The following is a 24,854-nucleotide window of genomic DNA, read 5'->3' on the forward strand; positions in this document are numbered from 1 at the left end:
TAACCGACTGCATGCAAAGATTCAGAGCTGTGGGTGCATGTCCATAGATTTATTTCTCATGAGGAGGTATTATTTTTCTCAGCATTTCAACACAACATCATACAATACATGTCCTGAATGTCTTTAAGAAATGAGATTTAAAAAGCTGTATTTTCAGACTGAAGATAAAGTTGAAACTAATTGCTTTTCTCATTTACCTCTTGGATCTGTACATCTGTATTGACAAATCTTCCCATGACTTTTAATACATCATGCAATAATTCCTTTCCATACCTGTAAAGTTGAGATAAAGGTCCTTCCATGAGCATATCTGCAAAAACACTAAACTTCAATTCACTTGAAAATATTCCTACTATTTGTTTGTTATTTATCATGTTGAAAATACCAACTAAGCTGAAATTTGCAGTTGTATACTCCCTCCCCCCTTTTAAAGCAGCACAATTAAAGTTCAGTTTAGACATTTGAACACGATGAAACACACCAATTACTCTTCATTTTCATTTTCCTGTAAGATCTGGTATTTCTACTCTGGTAACGTGAATTTTTGGCTTAAAAAAGATAACTTTTGTGAGTCCATGCAGACGAACCCATCCAGAAAGGCTGCGCAATAACGATTCTAACAGCTTGGTTTTTCTGTTCATGTCTTGAGGACAGTGTAAAAAGCTAATATCCACACTATTCTTTCTGTTTGAAAATGACATGTCAGTTTCTCAGCATATTTCTCAACAGTATGGAACAGCTAAAAGCTCTATAAGGGAACAAGCTGGTGTGACACAAACCTGCTATAATTTGCCTTTACTAGAACTAGCAATACAGCTACACATTTCAGTGCTCACAGATGGCTGGTCTTAGTTTTGTTGCCTCAAATGGGTCCTGAGGGTCTCCTGTGCCACCAAAGATAGCAGGATAGATGGATGTCACAGCTATGCTTGTATTTAAAAATGCCAAGGAGAGAGGGAGTCTTCTAGCAGGCATTAAAGATATTTGCAGATAGCCCAAGCTCATGTGCAATTCACCTGCATCAGTGCAGGTAGGCTGGAGATGGGTTAGGACTTAAGACAGTGATTAATAGTATTACTAGTCCATGAAGCCCTCATAAACCTGTATGATCCAATCCACCATCTCTAAAAAGAGAGAGGGGGCTGTCTTTGGAAAAGAGGTTGCAGTCTTACTTTTGTATTTTAGACTTGTGCTTATGAAATGCTAGTGGATAAACCCATTTCTAGAGTATATGGGGGAACATTTTTTTTTCCAAGCTATGCATTTTTCTCCTGATTGTGGAACTGTCTGGTTGAATGTGTAGCAAGAAATTTACCTTTATATTTATGCAGTGGAAAAGATAAACTAGAAAGATTCTCCAGTTGCCTACAGGAAGCCTATGTTGCCTCACATTATGTTACAAGCAGCCTGAATAAAAACACGAACAAAAGTCAGGTCAATGATGGTTTCATCTGTGATGTTCAATGTTATGCTCTTAGCATGGAGGCTAATCCTGTTCCATCACTTTCCATCAGGTCTATTCATTTTCAAAACTCTTACTCATTTTCTTGGCTTCTAGTTTTCCACCATCACTTTGCTCCTTTTACGGCTCCTGAAAACATTTGTCTACAGGGCTAGTGTACGGGGTGAGACGCTCCTGACCATAGACAGAGCATGGGTCAGTGGGAACACTTGTATAATGTGTTTGCATAACCAGCTTTTACAAAGGCACCTGTGATCAATCGCGTGATAGTCTAAACAATATTCTCCTTGGGGACATCAAAAGGCTATCGTATTTACAGATCACTAGCTACCCAAAACATGCCTAGCTTTGTTCTCAGCCCCTTATGTGAAAGATATAACTCATGTCATCCTGTCAATCAGGCAATTGGCACTGAGTCTTCATCCCATAAATAAAGTGCCCCATCTTGGGGTAGCTCTCACTGGCTGGTCCAGATGTCCAACGTCATGATGGAGGACATGAGAGTTCAACAACTTTTCTAACTGTTGCCTATCAGCACGTAAGAGTATTCATTAACTGTACTGTACTTTGCCTACACAGCAAGTGGCTTATCTCTTTTCTTTTTGCTTATGCTTATACTGCTCATATTCCTCTCAAGCTTAATTATATTGGTAGACAATGCGTATAATTACAATAAAATTCATCAAACTCTGTCCATGGTCTCTTGGCATTCTATCATCCAGCATCCAAAGGACCTGCAACAGAGAGCCATCACCGTACTTCAACCATGCTCTCTTCTGCTCTTCCAAACCAGTAAAAGCATGAGGATATTCCTGTTTTGAAAGTTTGTTCTGTTCAGTGTGAAATTCTGCCTGGATAGCAAGAAGCAGGGAACTATAGATTTCATGGCAGCTAGTCATAAAGATAGTAACTCATACTTTCACTTATCTCTTGCTTACTTGTTCCCTTTACCAGTGTTTACAAAGCACATATTAAGCGTACTCTGAGAGATGGATTTTTATCTTTCAATGTCTCACAAACGGGAAAGCTTACCATTTAAGTAGGTAAGTAAGGGTCAGATTTTCTAGAAATTTTTACACTTAAAAGCACTGAGACAGTCACAAACAGGCTCATTTTAAAGCATTCTGTATCTGATGTGAGTTCTTCTTTGACATTAAGACCTGATGATCTGAAAACCTTGGTCTGTGTACATAAGGAATTGCATCAATCATTGCCAAAAAAAAATCATCTCTGAAAGGAAAATCTGTATCTGGATTTTACATCTCAAACAGCAAGATGAAGGAAGGAGTAAAAAGAACCACAGAAATAAAGAGAAACCAAAGGTTTAGTTGCTTACCATACCTTTCACTTAAAAGTGGCCAATTTTCTGTAACAAAGTCCCAGGCTATTCGGTGCCCAATGTCCTTCGTCACCACATATGAAATGATGATTGAAGTACAGTTAGAAGAAAATAATGTATCACTGAGTCCATATTGCAAGTATCTGTTAGAAAAGAAGTTTATAACTATCAGTTGCTATTCAACAGTCATAACATGGAAATATGTACCAGTTCAGGACAATTCTTGCCTTTCCAAATACCAGAACGTGGAAAGTTAGATCAAACTTGGAGTCGCTCTGAGCCATGTATTCAGCTTGAGTTTTGTCCTTGTGTTGGTAAAATTCTCTGGTCTTGCACACTGGCTGCCCACTTCTCAGTAAAATGAGGGTGTAGCACAACCAGCAAATACATTTGACTTTTTTGTATATATTACAGAAAGAATACAGAGAACAACTCCCACCAGACAACCCTGTGGAAGGAGAAACTGCTCCCAAGTTTCTGGAAAAATCTCCAAACAGACAGAGCCTAGAAAGTGAGGTAGCAGTAACTTACACTGTTGTGCAGAGGGGACTGGCTGTAGCAACAAGGCATCTAAGATACTCTTGGGCAGACTAAGCCATGACTTCAGAAATATTTAACTACCTGCCACTGATGTCAATGGTAGTGGGTGACTGATCATCTTTGAAAAGTAAATAACTCTTCTTTTTATTGCATAAAAGCATTACTTTACAGTCTCCTGCTTTCAAAGGGTTTTTGTTATTAAAAAAAAAAAAAAATCTTCTCAAAGAGTATCAAAAACTTTACTGGTAGAGGAGATGAGCTGGGTTTCTCCCATTTGCATGCCACCAGTATGCTTAACCAAATGGAAAATCTGTAATGAGGACCAGGAAAAGCCCAGCTGAATGTTCCTCAACCCAAAAGACATTCAGGGTGGCATTTAGAAATATAGATTGCCTTGTCAGCTACTACAGCACAGGAAGAAACAAGGTCATCACAACTTCCTGAAATGGTGTTTTCTTTTTGTATAGAGTACAATGTATCTTACAGCTTGTCAGGGACCACTGCTAGCTTGTGCCAATAATAAAGTCACCAAAGGGCCATAGGTTAGGTGGAAAATAGCATAGCTCCGCTCAGACATGTCTTCCCCATCCATCTGGCCATCTTCTCAGACATAACTCTTCTGCCTTCTCAAATGACCACCATCACAGGGGCAGGTGGCTGGCAGGAGAAACACCTCTACTACTTTCAGAGCTTTAGACCCACTGTGTTTACGCCAATGCTCGGATGATTATTCTTTAGGCCATCATCACTGGCAAACTTCTGTCCTATGAGATATTCCTCAGGCAACGTGGACACGATATATTACAGAACTCAGCCTCAACATCTTTTTATTGATAAAGTGAAAAGATTTTACATGGATGTCACTGAAAGATAATAAATACAGTATTCCAAACTGGAAATTTAAATAAATGATTTCCCTGTGGCAGTCTACACTTCAAGTAGTGAACAGTATACTAGCTAGTCTACTTTCATTTTCATCCTTCACCTAGGAATGGATGATTTGGCTTCCATGCAAAGGCTATACAGGCTTTGAAACTTCAGCTTGAAAATAAAATAATCAGGGGAGAAGCGTTATGGGAAAATGATATAAAATCTTAAATAGTGAAGAAAAATGTCAAAGCAAATTATATATTCTGTTTCTTACAGTGCAGAGAGCAAGGGCAGCCAATGGATTCAAAGTTAAAAAATGACAGGAAACAAACCAAAAGTTACATAAAATATACAAAAAAGGTGCATACAGCATGCAATATCATGGAATGTGTTGTCACAATCTGCTGTAGCACCTGAAGAAATATTTTTAGTTCAAAAGGAGATTTAGATATATTGACATGTCCATTGGTAGTGTTAGACATGGCACACTAGTTACCAGCTTGGGAAGTCCTTTTCTCAGTCATTAATGACATCTAGGATGTTATACCAGCAGAATGACCATTTGTATATGCACTATCATATTTTCCCTGTAAGAAAACTCTTAAGATTCTGACAGTGGTGTATATTAAGACACATGGCTCTGCAGCAGGTAAACCTCTGCCAGGTTTGTACGGTGCAGTACTTGTTTTCTTGTGATTTCTACCCACAAAGATACGCTTTGATCAAGGTCACCTGTGAAGCAACCATGACTCTTTGGCACAGCTCATGGCAGAGAGCAGGATGTCTTTATCTTCCTTTGTGGAGTCAGTATGGTTATACATTTCCCATGCAAAATTCCATTCTTTATCACTTCCCAGTGCAACACCATAGCAACTGACCGTTCTTCTAATTAAAAAGGGAATTCTGCAAAGCAAAATATGGTTAAAAGGTACTGTATTGTTATGAAGTCAAAACAAGCAATTGATACATAACTGAAAAAAATGTTTAGTTACAGTTAGAAGATGCACAATAAGAAAAATATAAATTAGCAGTCTAAACAAAACTGTTAAATTTGATGCTTTATTCATGATTTAAATATTAACAAAAATGCAGTTTAAAGGCAAAACAAAAACTATTCATTTTAGGCAGTTGGGTCAAGTCAGTTTCTGTACAGACCATGTCAATGCCACTCCTGCACATCTCAGCTAGTGTATCAATCACACCATTAAAGAGGGTACAGCTGCATATAACTGGGGTTATTTAGTCTGGAGAAAAGGAGGCTGAGAAGAGACCTCATCTCTCCCTACAGTTGCCTGAAAGGAGGTTGCAGCGAGGAGGGTGTTGGTCCCTTTTCTCAAGAGACAAGTGATAGAACATGAGGAAATGGCCTCACGTTGCATGAGGGGAAGATTAGATTATACATCAGAAAGAATTTATTCACAGAAAAGGTGGTGGTTGGGCATCGGAACAGGCTGCCCAGGGAGGTGGTGGAGTCTCCATCTCTGGAGTTATTCAAGAGATGTGTGGATGTGGCGCTTAGGGATATGATTTATTGATGGACTTCTTACTGTTAGACGATGGTTGGACTTGGTGATCTTAAGAGTATTTTCCCGCTTAAATGATTCTGTACTTCTATGACTCGGTAAGAATCAGTCCAGACAAGCCTTTTGAAAGTGTCTTCAGTGAGTGCATCCAGGAAGAAGAGCCATGGGCAGCACAAATGGAAACAGAAGGGACATTTCTCCATGCAACAAGCACCTACCCATTACTCAGACTTCAGGGGAGAATCCTCAACATGGCAATGCCATTCATAAAAGAAACTAAATGCAAGCATTTTGAGCGTAACACTGCACTTCAGGTGCAAAGGCTGAATAGAAAATTTCTCCTGTGGCAATGACGTGTCACTTAACACTACAACACATCAACCCTTTCCAGTATTAGCAACATGTCTACTACTCTACTATTGCAAGCTATCTAAAAATGCTTTAATGCTATTTTGAACTAATTCCCTGTATAAGAATGTGTCTCACTGCTACAAACCAAACTTTTAACCTCCCAATAGCATACTGTTAATCTGCATAGCATTAGATAAGACCAAGGTGGTAAGTAGAGCTATAAAACTATTTTCCATTACATCAGGAGGTAGACTTGGAAAAGAAAACAAGTTTCTGGTCACAAAAGCCATTCTTCAGGCACAAAACCAGAAGCAGAAAATTCAAATTTAAATATGACTTAAGAAAAAATCCTCTGAGTTTCACTAGGCAATCAGAGAGAAAATGGAGTCAATACCAGCAAAAACAGAAAGAGTATTAGTCAGAGGAAAGGCTATACGACAGCAATATTCAAAGGAAAATGCAGACACAAATAATTTATAAACTTCGTAAACTATGAAGGTCTAGTGAGAGTTAGGGAGAGAGACGGGTGTTCTGGATGATAGACATCACTTGTTGAGAAGTGAAAATGCAAGCTGCAGGGATTTTGATAGCCCTGCTGGGAGTGGGAGATTTTACTGGCATAACAGAAAGTGTTGGAATGCTTTATCTGGATATGTGCTGGAGCATAGGGAATTTGCCACTAACATTGATACTTGCTGGAACTGAGTGGTTATGTTAAGATAAGGGATGTTTTTGTGAGGAATTCTTCTGGATCTTATTTGAGTTACAGGGTCTAGCAATGTTTTTAATAACCATTTCATAATCTAGCGGAAAGAGGCCACAGTAGGTTGATGTGTGATAATAGGGTATATGATTAGCTAAACTATTCTTTTCAAGATGCTTCATGAAAAACTGCCTTGGCTAAAATACCGCTATTCTGATATCTGCAGCTGTTTTATTAGTTTGAAGAATACATTGGTTATTGAGTGTAAAGCCATTGAGGGTGAACATAAAATAGATAAGCTTTGTATATCTTTTGGCTGCAGCTCTGATGTTGGCTATTCAAGGCAGGCTGTACAGGCAGCACGCTATGGGACACTGGTTTACTGGCTGGTGACAACTAAGGTGGCCCTGAAGTCACTTATGTTGTATAGTTCACAGAGGAAGCCCATTGTGGCACAAGGGAAATTTGGAGTTTGGGGTTATGCTTGCTGAGGGATGGGGTTTATTAATCTTGGTATTTTTTTCTGAGAATAGCTGTGTGGTTTGAGATTACTGGCCTTCCAGGATTCTCTAATTTGTACTTCTTGGGGAAGATGCAAAAAAACTTTTGGAAAGAAGGTGCATTAGGTGTTGCCATTTTCCTGGAGCTTCTGCAGAGGTGACATTGTGGTTTCATAACCTTTGAGTGCAACAGAGAACACTACTTTACAACACTACTTTAGAGAGGTCTACTTCAGTATAAGCAAAAAATTAGCTAAACTGAGAAACTGGATGGGAATCATGGCTCTTGGCCTGTTACCTACCTACTTACCTACACACACACACACACAAACAGATAAAAATGCACCGTATCAAGTCTAGTTAAGTTCTGCAAGGCCAGGAACTCTTTGGAAATGTTCAGCTGAAAGCTAATTACCTTATGTAAAAAGGAGAAGCACTACTGACTTACACAGATGTGGGGATCCTACAGGGTATGGTAACACACCTGGTGCTCGCGTGTGTGCTGTTAGGACTTTTGCTCTCAGAATGGAGAACATATGAGCACAAGTAACATAAAGTAACATAAAGGGACCTTTTCTGTGAAGTATGAGTCAAAAGTGTATTGTGCCCTATTCCCCTTCTATCCAGCATATGAAGAGCTTCCTCTTTAACTGAACAGAAACTGCAATTTGTCATTTGAAACCTAAGAAGTTTCCTATCTCATACGATTTTTTCCTTAAAGTGTGATTTCTTTCACTTAATAAAACGAATAATTGCATTATTTCTCCACATTTTTAGCCATGCTAAGTTCAATGCTGTCAAGTCTCTTTGAACTTATCTTAGTTCTAAAAAAGATAGCAAAATTAATTTCCTCCATGTAATACAAAACCAGATCAGCTAATATTTCTTAGACTTGTCAGCTCTTGAACTCAGATAAGGTATATAGAATTCCATCAGCAAAAACTAATTTTGAGTATTCTTAACAGGGGAAAATGGGTGACTATTTTGAAAATAGTCTCAGAGCTCAGAATAGTATTCTTGCTGTTAATGTGGGATAGTACAAACGTTCTTTCTGGAACATACCAGAATGTGTTTAGCCCATTTAAACTTTTTGCTTCATCTCCAAAGTACTTTTTTTTTTTTTTTAAAAAATGACGGTGGTCACTAAAAGGCTAATAAAAAATACAAATACAAGTTCAGTTCAGCTAGCCAGTCACACATATCAACAGAGGCAGGACTAACAACCAAAACATTAACCTTTTACCACTATAACAAATAAAAAGAAGAAATAAACTTTAAATATTCACTCACCAGTGCCAATACTATATGATTATTGCATAGAAAAAAATCAAAAAAAAAAGGAAGGAAAAGAGAATAAGAATTTCAATACATTGTAATATTTTTTAACAATGCAATACTCTAATACAGAAAGTCTGATCCTGCTAGAGCCCAGACTCCGTTCTCACAAAGCTGAAACCTAGCCACTAAGCTCCAGTCTCAGCACAAGAGCTGGCAGCCCATCCCAGCACCTGTTCATGCAAATACAGAACATGCAAAATGATGTGATGGGTTCACCCATCAAATGATATGGGTATGAACCCATATCATACAAACATAGCTTCACTCTCTACTACTTAGAGAAGCCTAGAAATTGAGTCAGTATATGTGATGCCCCGAAGGCTGTACTGTGAAAAAGGGATTGGACAGTATGGGATTTAAGCCCTAATCTGAGCTTCATCTTTTATGAGGCTAAACAGACTATGGTCTGTAAATTGTATGTAAAAAGCAGTAATTATGAAATCAATATAAAGTTGGGATTTGGGGAAGTCGTGAGGCTTTATGTTCGTTTTCTTGTCTTGACATGGTTTTTTGTTTGTTTGTTTTTCTCAAATTCTGTAGGTCTGTGGAGAATGAGCAGTGTTCTTTCTCTGCCTGCCCCATGTAATAGCCCACTAACTTCCCACCTCAGTTACACATGCACACCTCATCATTGTTCTTACTTGTACTGAGTGTTGTCCATCCACTTAGTATACAGTTCAGATGACAGGTCCAAACAGTCTTGGAGACCCAACCAGCATGCTGTTGCAAAAAGTTTTTCCAAATACACTCTTGAAGGGAAGCCAAAATAGCAAGAATAAAATATAGGTATTCCACATTTGGAGTACTCAAACTGTGCGTGACCATAGTTTTTGCACATGGTGCTGTTAACCCAGGAGAACCTCTACTAAAGGTACTTGAAGTTTAATAAAATATAAAAAAAAAGGAAATTGCTAATAACAGATTCCTGACATCAGTAGTCATGGATATTAGTGAGGCTACTCATGTACTCTAAAATTTATTAGCTTTATGTGTGCTTTATAGCACTGTTGCTCTAGTTGCACCTAGTCTCAATCATTCTGACAGTCAAGACTGTGGCTTTCAATTGCAATGCAAAAAGGACTATTTTAAGCTCTAGTGATTGATCCATAAATCACATCTGAAGTTCACTGCTACAGGATTTTCCCCAAATAGCAGCAGCGTGTTGCACCTGTTCTCCAATAAACAAGAGCTACCATTCAGATCATTAAGGTATCATCTTTTATGCTCACTAAATACACTAAGAATATCCCAAGCAACCCTGATACTGCATTTTCATTAGAAGTATCATCACAAGTAACACACACATAAGGACAGTAAGGATAACAATTCAGTTGCATTCAAATTAGACCATTTTTCTCTATCTTCTATTTAAATTTATAAAAGTGAACTACAGTGTATCAGATCCAATCATGTCAGTCCAAACTTCTGAGAAAAATGGAATACTTACTGTGCAAAATAGTCAGGTTCCAAAGCATCAACATTTTGACGAATAAAACCTGCATAATAATGGTATATTGGCAACATTCTCTTTAAAAGGTATTTCTTTTAAAAGAAAGGAAAGAAAAATTATTTTCATGTAGATGCATATTTTTATTACACTGTGTTTGTCTCTACTTATTCTGATTTATCCTAAAAATTTATCACTATTCATTTCTTGACAATATAGCACATTAAAAATGAAGTATATAAAATAATCTATATAAAATTCAACACACTTGTACTGTTCAAAGTGGGAAGTTACTATTTCACATCACAAACACCTTTGATCTCAGTACAAACAAAATAAATGCTCATTCTCAAAGAATAAGCCGGGAAAAAAAATGGAAAAAAAAAAAGTTCTCAAAAGAAAAATATTCTTCTCACATATTTTAAACATGCCTACACTTTAAGAACTTAAGAGAATCACTGTTGTGGTATTGCACTTAAAACAAATGTACAGTCAAATAGCAGTCAAATAAATAAATAAGAAAATACCATCTCGTGTAACAAATACGGGAAAGAATCATCTCATTTAGTTTCCCAAGCCAGTTCCTACTTTCCATGTAGATTTTCCTGATCCTCAGTTTTACAAAAACAGCACAAAACAAAACCCTAAGATCAAAGTTAATATTAAGAATGTGAACATATTTCTGTTTTATAGTAAGAATTATTCATAATGTAGTGATGTTCATCATTTACTAGTATGTACAAATAAGAACCTCATATTTAAAGAAGTTGGCAAAGTAATGCAAAGGGAATTATAAGAACTATGACCCATCATACTTGTTACTTTCATGAGAATTTATAAAGCACTCGGTTTAGTCTTTATTTAAATGGGCTAGTATCTTTGCTAACAAAAAATGAGATACCTTTAAAAGTGGATATACTTCATAGTTTTTCAGAGTACTTTCCAAATTCTCCGGCACTAGATTTAACAATACCACATTCCATATGAAGAGTTCATCTTCTCTGGCAAGGTACTTTGTTAGTTCAAGTGCTGTTTCAATCTGAATATATCCAAACCTATTTGAAGATAAAAAACATTCATATTTGAGCATACTTATTCACATTAACTATCTATCATGAATATCTGTTTATTTATGAAACTGATGATACAGGGTGGGGAGTGAACTGGAGAAGACACTGGAAAATTAAAATAAATGTAAAACAATGGTTCATCATTTAAGAGCTTAACTCTCCACCCATTTATTGCAGAGCACAATGCCGCTATCCAAGTAATGGGGCAATCATGGCAGTAAGCACAGCCGCATGCAGATTCAGTTGTGGCTGTGTCTGCAGGATTAGGTCTAAGCACATTTACAGCACGTGTCATTCTCACTAGATAAAAAACGCAGGAAAAAAAAAACAAAACACAGTTTTCACTTCTAACACATTTATCTTTTTACTGCTAGACAACAGTACAGGTTGCAGTACAGGTTCTTTCATGGAATAAACATCATTATAAAAGTCAAACAATTTAAATCGCATGCACACTATCCCAGGGATTAGCAATTTCAGCATGGCATTTCTGTACCTTAGCATGAAGCTAGCATGGAAACCATTCTTTCCCACAGAAAAAAAAAAAAAAAATCAAGCCCCAATCCACCAGAACAGAAACACTTCTAGCATGCCTATACAGGACCATAGTTCAATACTTCACAGTTACTCTCCATATTATGTGCCAGGCTTGAGCTCTCTTATGAGAAAGGACACTTTTACAAGAGGAATAAAGGTAATTTTGACTTCTTGCTCCCAGATCCACCTCCATAGGCTTCAAAGGGTGGCAGTGTGCTTTGGCCACCTCCTCCCTAGGTGACCTCCCACATCTTAGATGTCTGATGGTTTGGGCGTTTCTGGTATGACTGAGACACAGGACTATTATGTCTTTGGCTTCCCACAGTACTGTTGAGCTCTCCAGCAGCATGGTCCTGCAGCCTCTAAACATGAACCTCCTCTAAGAACTGCCCACCTTTCAGAAGGAGGGAAGAGTGACAGGAAAACTGATGTAAAATTGGGTTATCTTAAAGTGATTTTCTACAGAACTGTAGCACCCACAGTGCAAGTACCATGTGACCTTTTTCTGCCAAGACGTGAGTGACGAACTCATCCACCAGCAGAGGAAATGAAAGAGGTACTATGAGTGACACAGGACAGCACAGCTGTTTGTTCCCCAGAATAAACTAAGAAAAGGAAAATTCACTATCTTCATTCAGACTTTTTTTTTCTATTACAACAAATCTAGGTTAGTCCCTAAAACATTCATGACGGTGCCATCATTTAAAATACTTGCTAAGAGATGGAACACTTTAAAAGAAATTTTGAAAATCACTCAACACTGACAGAAGAATGTAGTGAATACTTCATACCCTCCCATTTTGTTGAACCATCTGTTGTTCTTATGAGGCACATATGGATAGGAATGAAAGAAGCAGAAACAGGAATGCTAAATGAAATCATGTACTTTAATTAGTTTCTTTGACATATGCAAAACATACTTACTGTGTCAATGCAAAAACATCGTCTAGGAGCTGGAACCTGCTGACAGCAGGAATAGCCTGCGGAAAGCATCAATACAGTGTTAATAGATCTAAACACATCATTAAGAATTAAAAAAAAAACTGTACTAGGTTTCATATGTGTAATACATGTCCCTAACATCTTTCCTAAGCCAAAATCTTCTACAAAACATATTAAAACATATCCTGTATTTTAAGATGAAGTTGTTTATGTGATTTTAGGAGCATTTATATATATATATAAATATACAACTGCATAACACTATGTGTGGAACTTCAAGACCTTCTTCTTTGCATTCTGAAATTAAAATAAAGAAACTGTACATTCCCTAAAAATAGCCTTGTTATATCATTCTGGCACATTTTTTCCTTTTGAAGCTTCAATTCAGAATACATACTCACATTAGTCCAGACTGGAGTGTCTGACAACCGTCACTAACTACCTTACTGAGGAAGGACTGTGGGTGAGTCTCTGCCTACAGCTCATGCTGATCCCTCTTCATCTTCTCCCTGTTTCCATGATGGTAAGGCTTGGCTGCTGCTCTAGCCAACCTTAGCACCAACCAGTACCAAAGCACAGCTCCAAGTCAGCAGTTCGTTCTGACTTAGATTTGCTGTGAAAGAAAAGCTTAGAAAAAAGAAGCCAGTGTGCCACAGAGAGGCTTGGTCACACCTGTGTGTTCTGATTAGCCTCGTATTCAGACCTCCCAGATAAGTCATCTGACTGCACATTACTAGTGTGTGCCCCAGACTCAGAAAGCTTAAACTTTCTCAGCTTTGTTATCAAAACCAATGAACCGATATTATTACCAGAGCCTCTCTCTCACTCTAGGTCTTGGAAACATTAAATGCTATGCAACCCTATATATGGCAGTATGGATGGGTTGCTCTATGCCTCATTTACGTCCAGCCCATGCTGTGGCAAGTCAGAGGTGACATGAAATCTCCTCTGTGTTGTATAGTCTACAGAGGACTAAAAGAGCCCTGGTAGAACTGTCTGGAACCTCTCAGAACATTCTTCACACAACACACACACATAAAGCCCAAAACACCCAAAAACTCCATCAGATGCATTTTTTGTTGTTGCTGTTTCATTGGCAGAAATACAGTGCTTTGAGGAAATGTGGAAATAAAAACTTTCTCCTAACTTTCCTCTCCGTGTTTACCTAACAGCAGATAAAGCTTAGTCATACATTCACACTGATAAATCTTCAAGCCAAATTTAAGATATTGGAAGATCCACAAGTCGTTAAGACAACTTTCAAGACAGAATGCCATCTTATGTATGCTATTTTTCAACTTAATGCTTATGTGAAACTACTTGGGCCTGTTCCTATTCCACTATGGAAGTCTGCCAGTGACTTTAGTCATGCCATGGTGGATCATTTGTTCTTATGTGATATATATGAATTCTTGTTGTTCCAGGTTTTCATCAAAGTGATTACTGGTAAGAACTGCAAGAAGAAATACATGGAAAGAAGCCAATTTATAAGTTTTAAAAAAACAAATATGATCTTACCTTTGGATCATTTTCAAGCAAGTGTACTAATCTTTTTAAGTTTAACTGATCATAGTTCACTCTGTAGTATCCACTTAAATTTACATTTAGCAAGATCCAGTCATATTCTGATTCTGACACTTGCATTTCAGGAAAAAAATCTGTAAAATGATATTAAAAAGTATTATTTTATTTTATGCACCCTGATAAATTCTCTTGCATTTATGAACAGTGGACTCAATGATCCCCTGTGACAGAGGTCTGAGGCTGGACACAATGAGAATCAACAAAAGCAGGTGCATTTGTGATCTATGCTCTGCACAGAAGAATAACTTCAACATCCACCTGACCCCTCAGGAACTGAGCACTCTGAAGATGGCAAAAGGCGGGCTGAAGACCCATGCTTCTCCTAAACCACTGGCTAGTAGGCAGTCCATAGAATCACAGAATCACAGAATATGCTGAGTCAGAAGGGATCTGCAAGAATTGTTGAGTCCAGCTCCTGACTCTACACAGCACCACCCAAAAATCAGACCCTACGTCTGACAGCGTTGTCCAAACACTTCTTGAACTACGGCATGCTCGGTGCTGTAACCACATCCCTGGGAGCCTGTCCCAGTGCCTGACCCCCCTCTGGGTGCAGAACCTTTTCCTAACACCCAGCCTGACCCTCCCCTGTCCCAGCTCCATGCCGTTCCCTCGGGTCCTGTCGCTGTCCCCAGAGAGCAGAGCTCAGCGCCTGCCCCTCCGCTCCCCTCGTGAGGGAGCTGCAGGCCGCCATGAGGCCTCCCCTCGGCCTGCTCTGCTCTGGGCTGAACAAACCAAGGGACCTCAAATGTTCCTCATATGTCTTCCCCTCCAGAACCTTCACCATTTTCATAGCCCTTCTTTGGTCACTCCCTAATAGTTTTATGTCCTTTTTACACTGTGTTGCCCAGAACCGCACACAGTTCTCGAGGTGAGGCCACACCAATGCAGAGTAGAGTGGGAGAATCAGTTTGGAGAGTTCTGTAAGGTCATCTAAAAGTAAACAGCTTGGGGCTATATGATCTTTAAGGTCCCTTCCAATCTGAGTCATTCTATGATTCATTCTATGATTCAATACCTCCACATACCAAGACATGCACCCTTGACACACCCGCTGCTCCCAGTGTTCCTCCAAAACACAACCTTCAGTACCCAACAGAACAGCTGCCTACTAGAATTTATATAAAAGGTGATCAAGAAAAACAAAACAGCTAGGTTTATGTGAGAGGCAAACAACTGAAAAAGATTACTTTAAATAAAAGTCCTGTAGTCCTGCTGAGTTACATCACATCCTAAAGTCTCCTTTTTTCAGTTGTTTCATTTCACTACTGCCTACATTAGGTGTTTGTCTGATTATTTGCTCCTGATAGCTTACAGGGCACTGTGAGGGAACAGAGCAGCCTTGAAGGCTTTAAGGTGATTCAGACTCTGCTTCAACTGGGTATGATCAGCTTGGTTTAAGAAGATGGCAAACTCTCATAAGACAATAAATCAGTATTGGTGAGAAGGCAGGGACTACTGTGTGTTTTGACAGAGCAAGTACTACAGGATTCATCCTGAGTCATTCTCACAAATAAAACAAAAGGAAAATGTCACACATGACAGTTACTAACTTAAGCATTTAAAAGACCATGGTGGCTAGGATATGGCACTAGCAGTGTTTTCCATATACTATTTCGATGCTCTGCTAATCATCAGAAGGACTTTTAGATGCATCTAAGATAGCAGACTTATGCTCAGAGATGCAGCCCATTCCTAAGCTACACCCCCAGGCCAAGTGAAACATGTTCTACCGCAGCAGCATGGTTTGCTTGTGTTTCGCCATTCACTGAACAGATGTGCATCACTCAGGGATTGTGTCTTTACCTGCCAGAGACCAATGCAATTGTATTAGCAGAAGATAAGTATCTAGACATTGCCAGAGAAGCCTTAAACCAACAGGACAGGCTGTTAACACTGTATAGCACAGCTGTGAAAGAACGTGCTTGGTTACTGACAGCTTGGAGCTCACGACTCAATTTAACCTGTTCAGAAGTAAAAGAAATCAGCTCCCATGTAGCTCTTTTCAGCAAAAATAAAAATACGCGGCATCACTTTTGAATTTTTCCTTTTTTATGTATTGTTATATCACTGCAGAAGCTATTCCAAAATTTTAGGCAAACCAGTACTTCATACCAAATCCCTCATTTTCATTTACCCAAACCATGCTCATGAACACTTCTGAATCACAACAATAATAGAAGTTCTCAACCAGAAGCCATTTCAGTCTCACAGGAGCGAATTGGTAGCAGAATTGAAAAATATCTCAACATTTTTACCCTTGTAAGGAACCATCTGGTTTATCTCTACATCAAAAAGTCAAAAAAAGATATCAGATTTTTTTTTTTTTTAATCTTCAAGCTTGAAAGCAAGTCACTTGGCTGAAGTCTAGTGTCTGGGAAGTTTCATACATGGCTTTCAAATACTAGTGGAATGCATTTTAAAGACTGAATTTCTACTTTATTGTAGTTCCTTCAGGCAGATGCAACACAATGTTTATTTCATAAATTCTTCTGTAGCTCTTAAATCACATAATGGGTGAGGAAATGGAATTGCTGTCATTTCAATAATATAAGCTAGCATGTAACACTAGTCCTTCCAAGCAAGCAGTGCTTAACACTTCTTTCCTATAAATTTTCTGATTTTTCACCTCACTGGAACATCCACTGATTGCTTATTTATTTGCCCATATACTGTGAAAAAATCACTCAAGCTATCTTATTGCCTAATAAACAGGGTAAGACCATTGCAAACAGAGGGCAGAGAGTGAAAAAACACACACACTGTATTGTAGTTTTGCTCTTAAGCATTCAATGAACACAACAGTCTGTGCACCTACTTGTAACTGATTCAAGGTCTGATAGAGCTGAGGGGTGACTTACCAAAGAAAACTAATTCACCCATTCTAATTATTACTTTTCTTCTTTCTCAAAAAATACAGATGTTTATTGGAAAGCACTAGAATGAGAAAACTGGATTTTGTATTTGAGTGGAGATACCTATAAACTCACTTTTTTATTATAAACTCTTAAAACCTTTTGGAATTCTATGCTGTTGATAAGATTATTTTTGCATTAAATTTGCATAAACAAATTACACAGTGTTGAAAAAGCTCATTTTCTGGTTTTACAGATATCCGTGCTTAACAATGTTTTTTCTCTTCACACAGCTGGTTTTAATCTTTTTCAGTTTTCATATTTACTTCTTGAGCTTGATCATTTTCTGATGTATCACAGACAAACTCTGAGATGCTACCTATATTCAGAATCTCGCTTTAATGTTAGTAGGATCTGCTAACGTAAAACTAATAAAGAAGCGTGAGGAGCTTGAAGTTTGGATTTGTGTACAAAATGACAAAATTAAAATTACTGTGGAAATCTAGGTTCATAACAGGAATAGAGATTCTATCATATTATTAAAAACAAACTGAAGTTTGATGCAACATAGAGAAAAATGTGTTAACTTATTTGAAAATGTATTGCTATTTTAATTAAAATTAACACAACAGTTAGATGTAGACTTTAGTGGAATATCTCCCTAAGCAATTCAAATATGTATTTTTTTTTAAAGAAGTATTAAGCATGTTTTTGTCATGTTGGTTTTAGCATGTGTGAACAAATACATTACTTACTGCTGCTTTTATCTAGCCATATTAGAGGTTTTGATGATCCATTTCTCATCCAAGAAATAGGAACAATCCATGTGTTGCTTAACAAAAAGAGATAATATAATTAATTATTTTGCTTAAAAAACAAAAGAAACAAACAAAAAACTTCTTTGATGTTGCTAAACTAAATGCAAATGAGTTCTTACAAGAATTTCCATCTACCATCTCTCCTCTCTGATACACAAAACAGTGTCAGGTGGTGGTACTTATGCTGGATCAGCACTTAGGTTCATTGATGATAAAGGAGTTTTAGCCTGGATTTAAACAGGCACTCATATTTAGACTGTTCTGTGCCAGACCTTTTTTATATCACTGCATCCCTGTGCTCTGGCTGTCCTTCTCCAGGTGATAATTTTATTTTCCCCACTTGTTACACTTCACCTTATTTCTGGAGACTGTAAATATTCTTTTCAGAAGTGCACCTACTAAAACAGGCTCCAGGCAAGCAATACAACTGTAATTCTGATGACTTTAATTTCCCTTCTGAGGGAATCTAAATCTCCCAGTGAAAACAGATAAACTATGACAGCCTGAAGTTGTTAATGAAAATGAAAAATTCTGTAATACTTGTCCTGGATTTGCTTAAATTCACATGGTATTGCCTCCTGCTGTAACTAGAGTAACAGACATGATGTTTGTAACTTGGAACTCCTTATCTAAGATAGCCAAAGACATTGATTGGACTAGTTTTCTACATTTCCTGGAGCTTGGAAGCAAAGGAAACTCTATGGTTCTCATCAAAATTTTGCTTTTCGCTCTCTGCATGAGTAGCAACAGCAGCCAGGAAAAAAATGCTTTGGGTTATGCTCCCCTTTATACTTCCCTAGGTGATAACTCATCTCATGGACTTTCTCCATACATCCCAAAGCTCATGACAAATGCTGAATTTCACAGAAGTTCAAACTCTGGCCGTGAGTTTCCCAAGTGGATGACCAAAGACAGCTCCTTCTATCATTGTTTTTAGGTATCTAAATATGCAGCACAGCCTTCAAAAGTACCAGGAACTCAGCAATGCTCACTGACAGTCAGGAGCTTTAGAGCTGCACGTCAGGTACTCAGTGCTTTCTGAGTAAGGAGTCATCTACAACAACCCCTTTGTCTTTTCTACAATGATGATACCGGAAATATGTCAACTGGAAAGAAGCTGCCACATGGTTCAGGTAGGTCCCCAGTCCCCAGTCTGGACAACTGAGATGAAGAATGAAGAAAATGCGGGGCAAAACTCCTGCCCTGAAACATATTCATGGCCTGTATGTCCTTCCTTTTATTATGTGGCTAGAAGTCACTGCTGCAGAGGAACGCAACCTTCAGTGAAACAAGCAACTTGAAAAACTATCACAAACTCCAGTTTTAAACAAAATTTACTTTACAGTTCATGCTACAAGGGAAAAAAAAAAAAAGTTAAGAAATCAGATCGTCAAAACATAATGAAGTTTCCTGCAACAAACAGGGAATAAACATACGATAAGGACACAACTAAACATACTTGTAAGAATCAGTACTGGTGTTTTCATTCTTTTTATTAAGAAATTGTTCCTGACTGATTGTGCCAGTGGTTATGTTTAATGTTAAAACTGGAAACCCATTTTGGCATGTCCAGGAATCCATTATTTTTTTTACAGATGCTGGCAACTGAACTTCATCCTGTGCATCTACAACCTTCAAGAGAAACAGGAATTAGAAAGATTGAGGACAAACAGGTACTTACTGATTCAGCTTTAGCAACAATCTAGGGGTTGTTCTAACACATTAGAGAAAATAATTGCTTAGCAGTTTGCTGGTCTTTGAATCGTGCACCAAATCAATGTATCAATGTGTAAAGAATGTTATTGGCTTTATTATACTGAGAGCATGAGCCTTTACAGGAATTATGACATTTGGAGAAGACGTTTCTCATTCTTATAACCTGACTGCTAACCTTTCTCTTTTTAGTGTTAATATACTTACACCCCTGTATGGCTGTGACAGACTTAATTTATTAATTTTGCTGAAATAAAGCTACCAGAAGACAAGAGATTTTTAAGTTACAGCCTAATATACAAACTGAACAGCAAAGACATTCCGAAAAAGATACTAAGCTAGGGTTCCAACCAGTGTGAACTGGTATCTGTTGGCATAGAAGATGTGACAGACTTGCATATCTGAAATTGTGGCACTCTTGTTCTTAACCTAAGACTTTTCTGTAACACAGTGAAAGCCTTTTTTAGAGGAATAGGGAAATGCTTGTTTGTATTTTTTTTTAAATAAACCTATCATTAGCACCTTTTTTCTTATTCAGATTTCTGCCAAAATAAGCAAAGGATGAAATGTTGAGCTACTGCCCTGGACTTTGCTGAACTGTGAGACTATAGACTTTGCTGGATCTGTGAGATATCAGCATCCTTAATCATCAAGCCCAAAACATCACACTCTTTGATCTGGCAAAACATAAGCTCCAGAAAAAATGCAAAGGCTATGCAAAGGCTATGCAAATTCATGTAGGCTAAGGCGATCCATGAGCCTGAAAACTCCACTTGACCCTAATTTTCCATCTCATTTCTCTACTCCTTGTACTTGGCTGCACTGATCTCAAGTGCCGTTAAGCAGCCAAATAAACATTTCTGTTTATTTGAGAGCCGGCAAAGCAATTTTTTTTTTTTTTGAGGGAAAGACTGCACTAAGGATAGCCAAATCCAGCGCAGTCTTCTGCAAGTAGTATGTACCCTTCATTTGATCTACACCAAACCCCAGAGCAAAATACTGAAGATAAAATGAGTACCATCTGTATGTGGGTCCAGAGATCATCTTGGTTAGCATTTGAAAAGGAAAATTCTTTCAGATATGACTGCAGGAAAACAAGCAGAAGCATCAGAATTCATGACAGTTCAATAAAAAACATCAGAAGGGCAGACAGTACTTTGTACACTTGCCATTTTCAAGCTTATAAATCAAGATGATGATGTTAGTTTTCCAAACTTACATTAAGAGCTTTGATAAACAACTTCTCAGTCAGAAAACCAGAAAGCATCCAGGTAATAGAAGCCCCCTGAAGTACAAAACAAGCTATGAGAAAACTTCAGTTATTGTTGCAATTATTATTGCAGTATTTTTTCAAACTATTTCAGAAAAGTTAGTTTACTCCCATGCTTTGTAGTTCATGGTGATTAAAAATGTTTTCAGTTTCTTTCAGAGAAAGATTTGCAACACCCAATATGTTTGTGTGTGCAGCAAAAACAAATCTTGAATGACAAAACTACAAAGCATTGTAATTCAAGAGGATATTCCACTCTACTTCTCAAACATACTTTGTATCATGTTAGTTCGCAATATACAAGAATCAGGAAGAATTTTGTATTTTTTCACCTTGTTGTATGTGATGCTGTCAAACAGAGAAATTAATGAAAATGATCCTTTGATCTTGTCTTCATTTTCTGACAGTGATCGAACTCCTACTTCATTGTCTTCCCTTAAGACAGGTTGTACAACATGATCATAGAAGATTTTATCCTGCAAAGAAAAGACAAATCTAAGTGAACTGAACAGAAAATACGTATTCTTAGGTAGATACTGTGGATTATGGTATTAGCACTAATAGAAATAGCCTGTCAATAAACAAGGGATGATCCTTTTCCCTCTCCATAACTTCCCCTTGAGGTAAAAAGGACTTTACACCCAATCTTAACATTTTCCACATGCTACTGCTTTTGGCAGTGAAAATTTTAAATCTGTGATGACATTGGGCTTGGGCCTGACAAAGATGATTACACTCTAATCCTCAGGGAAGAAGAAGTCAGTTACATTAAACAGCAAGTAAAACTAACACTGAATACTGAAAACATTTATCTCATCTACATTGGTATGTCATTAGTATGCCACATTTTCCTCTTAAATTCTGTATTTCTCCTGCTGCAACCCTGAAAAATAATCCAAAAACTAAACACTTGATTATAGCAAGGCTTAACTGTGCAGCATTTTGGCTGTCACCCAGCAAAAAATACAGAAGGAAAACTGCTCCTTTGGTGTAAATCAGTGAAGTTCTCCTTCTGACAAATGATTATTTATTTTCTCACAGCTGATTATCCATCCTATGACTGAATGTTAAATGACATAATTAGTTAAAGAAAACTAATAAATTTTTAAAACACCATAGGCCACTTTGAGCACTTCCTCTTCTCAGGGAGAAGGACACAGGCTTTTGATTAAAGGGATCAAATTTGTTGACCAGTTTTTCTCTTTGTTAACAGTCAGTGAATATAGTTTTCCAGGTTCACTTTGCAGCAGGGTGGTGATCAGTGGCACAAAGTCTAGTTTAAGGCCAGTATCTAGCAGTGTACCCCAGGAGTCTAGTCCTGCTTAGCATCTTCGTTAATGGTTTGGATGATGGGGCAGAGTGCAGCCACAGCACCAGTACATGCTGAGGGCTGACTGGGTGGAAAGCACCTTGACAGAAAAGGACCTGGGGTCCTGGTGGACACCAAGTTCAACACTAGCCTGCATTGTGCCCTTGCTGCTAAGAAGGCTAACGGTGTCCTGGGCTGTCCATCCTCAGAAGGTGTCTGGACATGGTCCTGGGCAACCTGTTCTGGGTGGCCCTACCTGAGCAGGGGTTGGAGCAGGTGCCAATACCAGTATTAAAATTTACTTTACAGGCATAAATAGAATGGCAACCACTGGTTTTTAGAAGAGTAAGCTTCAAAATAAGAAAATTAAAATAAAAAGGAGACAACGACTTACTTCCAATTTAAAATTCAGCTGCTTTTATACTTTCCAATGATATTAAAATAATTGCACTGCAGAGAATAAAGTGAGCTGTTGTTGAAGTTCAGAGGAAGAGGTTAGCACATCCCTGACCTAAAAATCCTTCTGAAATAATTTGTTGGACATGCTTGTATTAGTTTTCAATTAAGCATGTAATTAAGTACTTTGGCAAATTAGAGAAGGAAAGGGACGAATGGTATTCCATCTGAGCCAAATGAAAAGCACACTGGATTATCCACAGCCTCAGGTCTGCCCAAACTAAGAGCTTCTCCTTCCTTCAGAGGCTGAGGGCACTGTGCAGAGACTTCTGAGTGTACAGGCGAGTGCACCTCAACTGATGGCTACCGTCAGTGGCATCCATTCTCCTGCTGCAGAGATTAATGATAGATGCAGTTTTCCAACACAGAGTGGGATTTATGCTTATTCCCATTAGGGCAGAAAGAAGGAGCTTTTACCCTCCCATCAGATTAGCTGGGGCTACGTGCACTACAATTTGCCTTATCCACAACCAAACATCCATCCTGATGAAGTAGAATGTCCCAGCTTAGACACTGCCCAGTGAACGTACCTGAGATATGGGGTGCCCAGCTCTCACACACAGAGCTTGGAAGCACAGGGAGGGAAACCGTCAGCTTCAGAATCCAGGAAAAAACAGACAGGTTTGTTAAATCACAGATCTGGGGTAAAACACCAGCCCAGTTCTTTATATCCTTGTCACCACAGAGACACAGCTCTCTAGCGGTCCTCTGTGCCAGGTGTAAGAGAGCTGGGCATGATCACAGCCCCCAGCTGATGGAAACTCTCAAGGGAAGAATGAAGAGCTGCTGTTCATTCCCAAGGGAGTGAAGCTGCTAATCCCATGGCTTAATTAAATCCCATCTCCTGCATTTTTCTTTTCTTCCTACATGCTGAAACTTTAGTGCCTTAGCTTACTTAATTTAGTAACTGCTAGCACTTACCAGTGAAAGCTTGGGTTCAACAAAGGTAGCTCCCAGGTACTCAAAGTAAGACGCCAGCCCCTCATTAAGCCACAGATCATTCCACCAGTTCATTGTAACCAGATTTCCAAACCACTTAAATAGAAAGAAAAAAAAAATTCTTAATATCTCTTTGGATTGCTGTTTTCATTCTTGTAGGTTAAACACGCACTATCACTGAAGGAACTTTATTTAACATGTACATGTCAACCGAATATAATGCGGAATATTCGTGCATATAGTGAAAATTCAGTAGAAAAAAAATGCATTTCAGAAAAAGTCAAAAGTCAGTTATTTTTAATTGTTTCACCTACAATTTCATGCCATGAGCACATCAGTGCATCATGTCAGTCTTCTACTATATTTAATTTTAAATACTTCCCAATAAAGTTTAAAGATCTAAAAGATCATATCAGGCTACAATTAAAAATAGGACATTTATCAAACAATTACAAAAACATTTTCCAAAGAGTCACTCATAAATAATAATAACTTTTGTTTTTCCATGTTCTTAACAAAAGGAAATTGTCAAGGGGATAATAAACAGAACTGGGGAAATAACCATTTCCAAAATCAGCAAATCCCTATCCTGGTGAGCAATAAAACTTCCCCAACAGCTGCTATGTACTCATATTTGGCAGTTCATATTTAAGAAAAAAATGATCATTTGAAGATTTGTACTTTATTTGTTAATTCTTAAAAGCTTGGACTATAGCTTTACTTTAAAGTTTAATTAAGTGCTGCCATTTATTTTATTGGCCTGCAATAAAGACAATCTGCTCATTTGAAGGTCTGAAAAGTTACAGACCTTGTCAGAAGGGCATACAAGTGTACTAGCCAAGTTAAACTCCTGTGCTAACTTTGTTGACTAGGTGCTTTCTTCTGGCAAAGAACACTAAATTAAATGTAGTTAATTAAAAAAAAAATGTGAAGTTGCATTGTCATTCCAAATCAAATAGAAACAACTCTGAAAATCTCCATGAAAGTTTAAAATATGTTCATGTTTCATTTGCTGTATGATATCACGGGCTTTCTTACAGAAAAACAAATTCCATTTGTAATATGTACATGCAATCCCACTATGCGGTAGCCCTTAAGAAGCTCATTCCTTCTCACATTGAGGTACCAAGTATACAGTATATAGACAGTACTGTCATCCCTACTTCCCTACAGTATCTTCTAGTATGGCATTCAGTTACTGTGTAAGATAAAAATATAAGTAGTCCGTTAACAGTTTTGTATCAATGAGTCATATGCAGTTGGTATGTAGACTATACTATGACAGAAT

General features: G+C 38.0%; 1 protein-coding gene across 3 annotated transcripts in view; it reads right to left on the reverse strand.

The window, feature by feature from the left end:
• The window catches only part of LVRN (laeverin), a 42,135-nt gene that overhangs the window by 2,051 nt on the left and 15,230 nt on the right, over window positions 1–24,854 (reverse strand). For 2 of the 3 annotated variants that reach the window (XM_080574910.1, XM_080574911.1), the window contains 14 exons: window positions 23,549–23,662; window positions 21,195–21,338; window positions 20,812–20,877; window positions 20,611–20,676; window positions 19,339–19,511; window positions 17,817–17,893; window positions 14,141–14,280; window positions 12,605–12,660; window positions 10,975–11,128; window positions 10,074–10,168; window positions 9,268–9,375; window positions 4,944–5,114; window positions 2,804–2,944; window positions 198–273 (listed from right to left, as the gene is read on the reverse strand). In XM_080574910.1, coding sequence (XP_080431036.1) covers window positions 198–273; window positions 2,804–2,944; window positions 4,944–5,114; window positions 9,268–9,375; window positions 10,074–10,168; window positions 10,975–11,128; window positions 12,605–12,660; window positions 14,141–14,280; window positions 17,817–17,893; window positions 19,339–19,511; window positions 20,611–20,676; window positions 20,812–20,877; window positions 21,195–21,338; window positions 23,549–23,662 — 1,581 coding nt within the window. Of the gene's footprint in view, window positions 1–197; window positions 274–2,803; window positions 2,945–4,943; window positions 5,115–9,267; window positions 9,376–10,073; window positions 10,169–10,974; window positions 11,129–12,604; window positions 12,661–14,140; window positions 14,281–17,816; window positions 17,894–19,338; window positions 19,512–20,610; window positions 20,677–20,811; window positions 20,878–21,194; window positions 21,339–23,548; window positions 23,663–24,854 lie in introns of those variants that run through there. The other variant, XM_080574912.1, reaches the window with a different exon arrangement.

This window comes from Anser brachyrhynchus (genome assembly GCF_964034855.1).
Source record: "Anser brachyrhynchus genome assembly, chromosome: Z".
Taxonomy (NCBI): Eukaryota; Metazoa; Chordata; class Aves; order Anseriformes; family Anatidae; genus Anser; species Anser brachyrhynchus.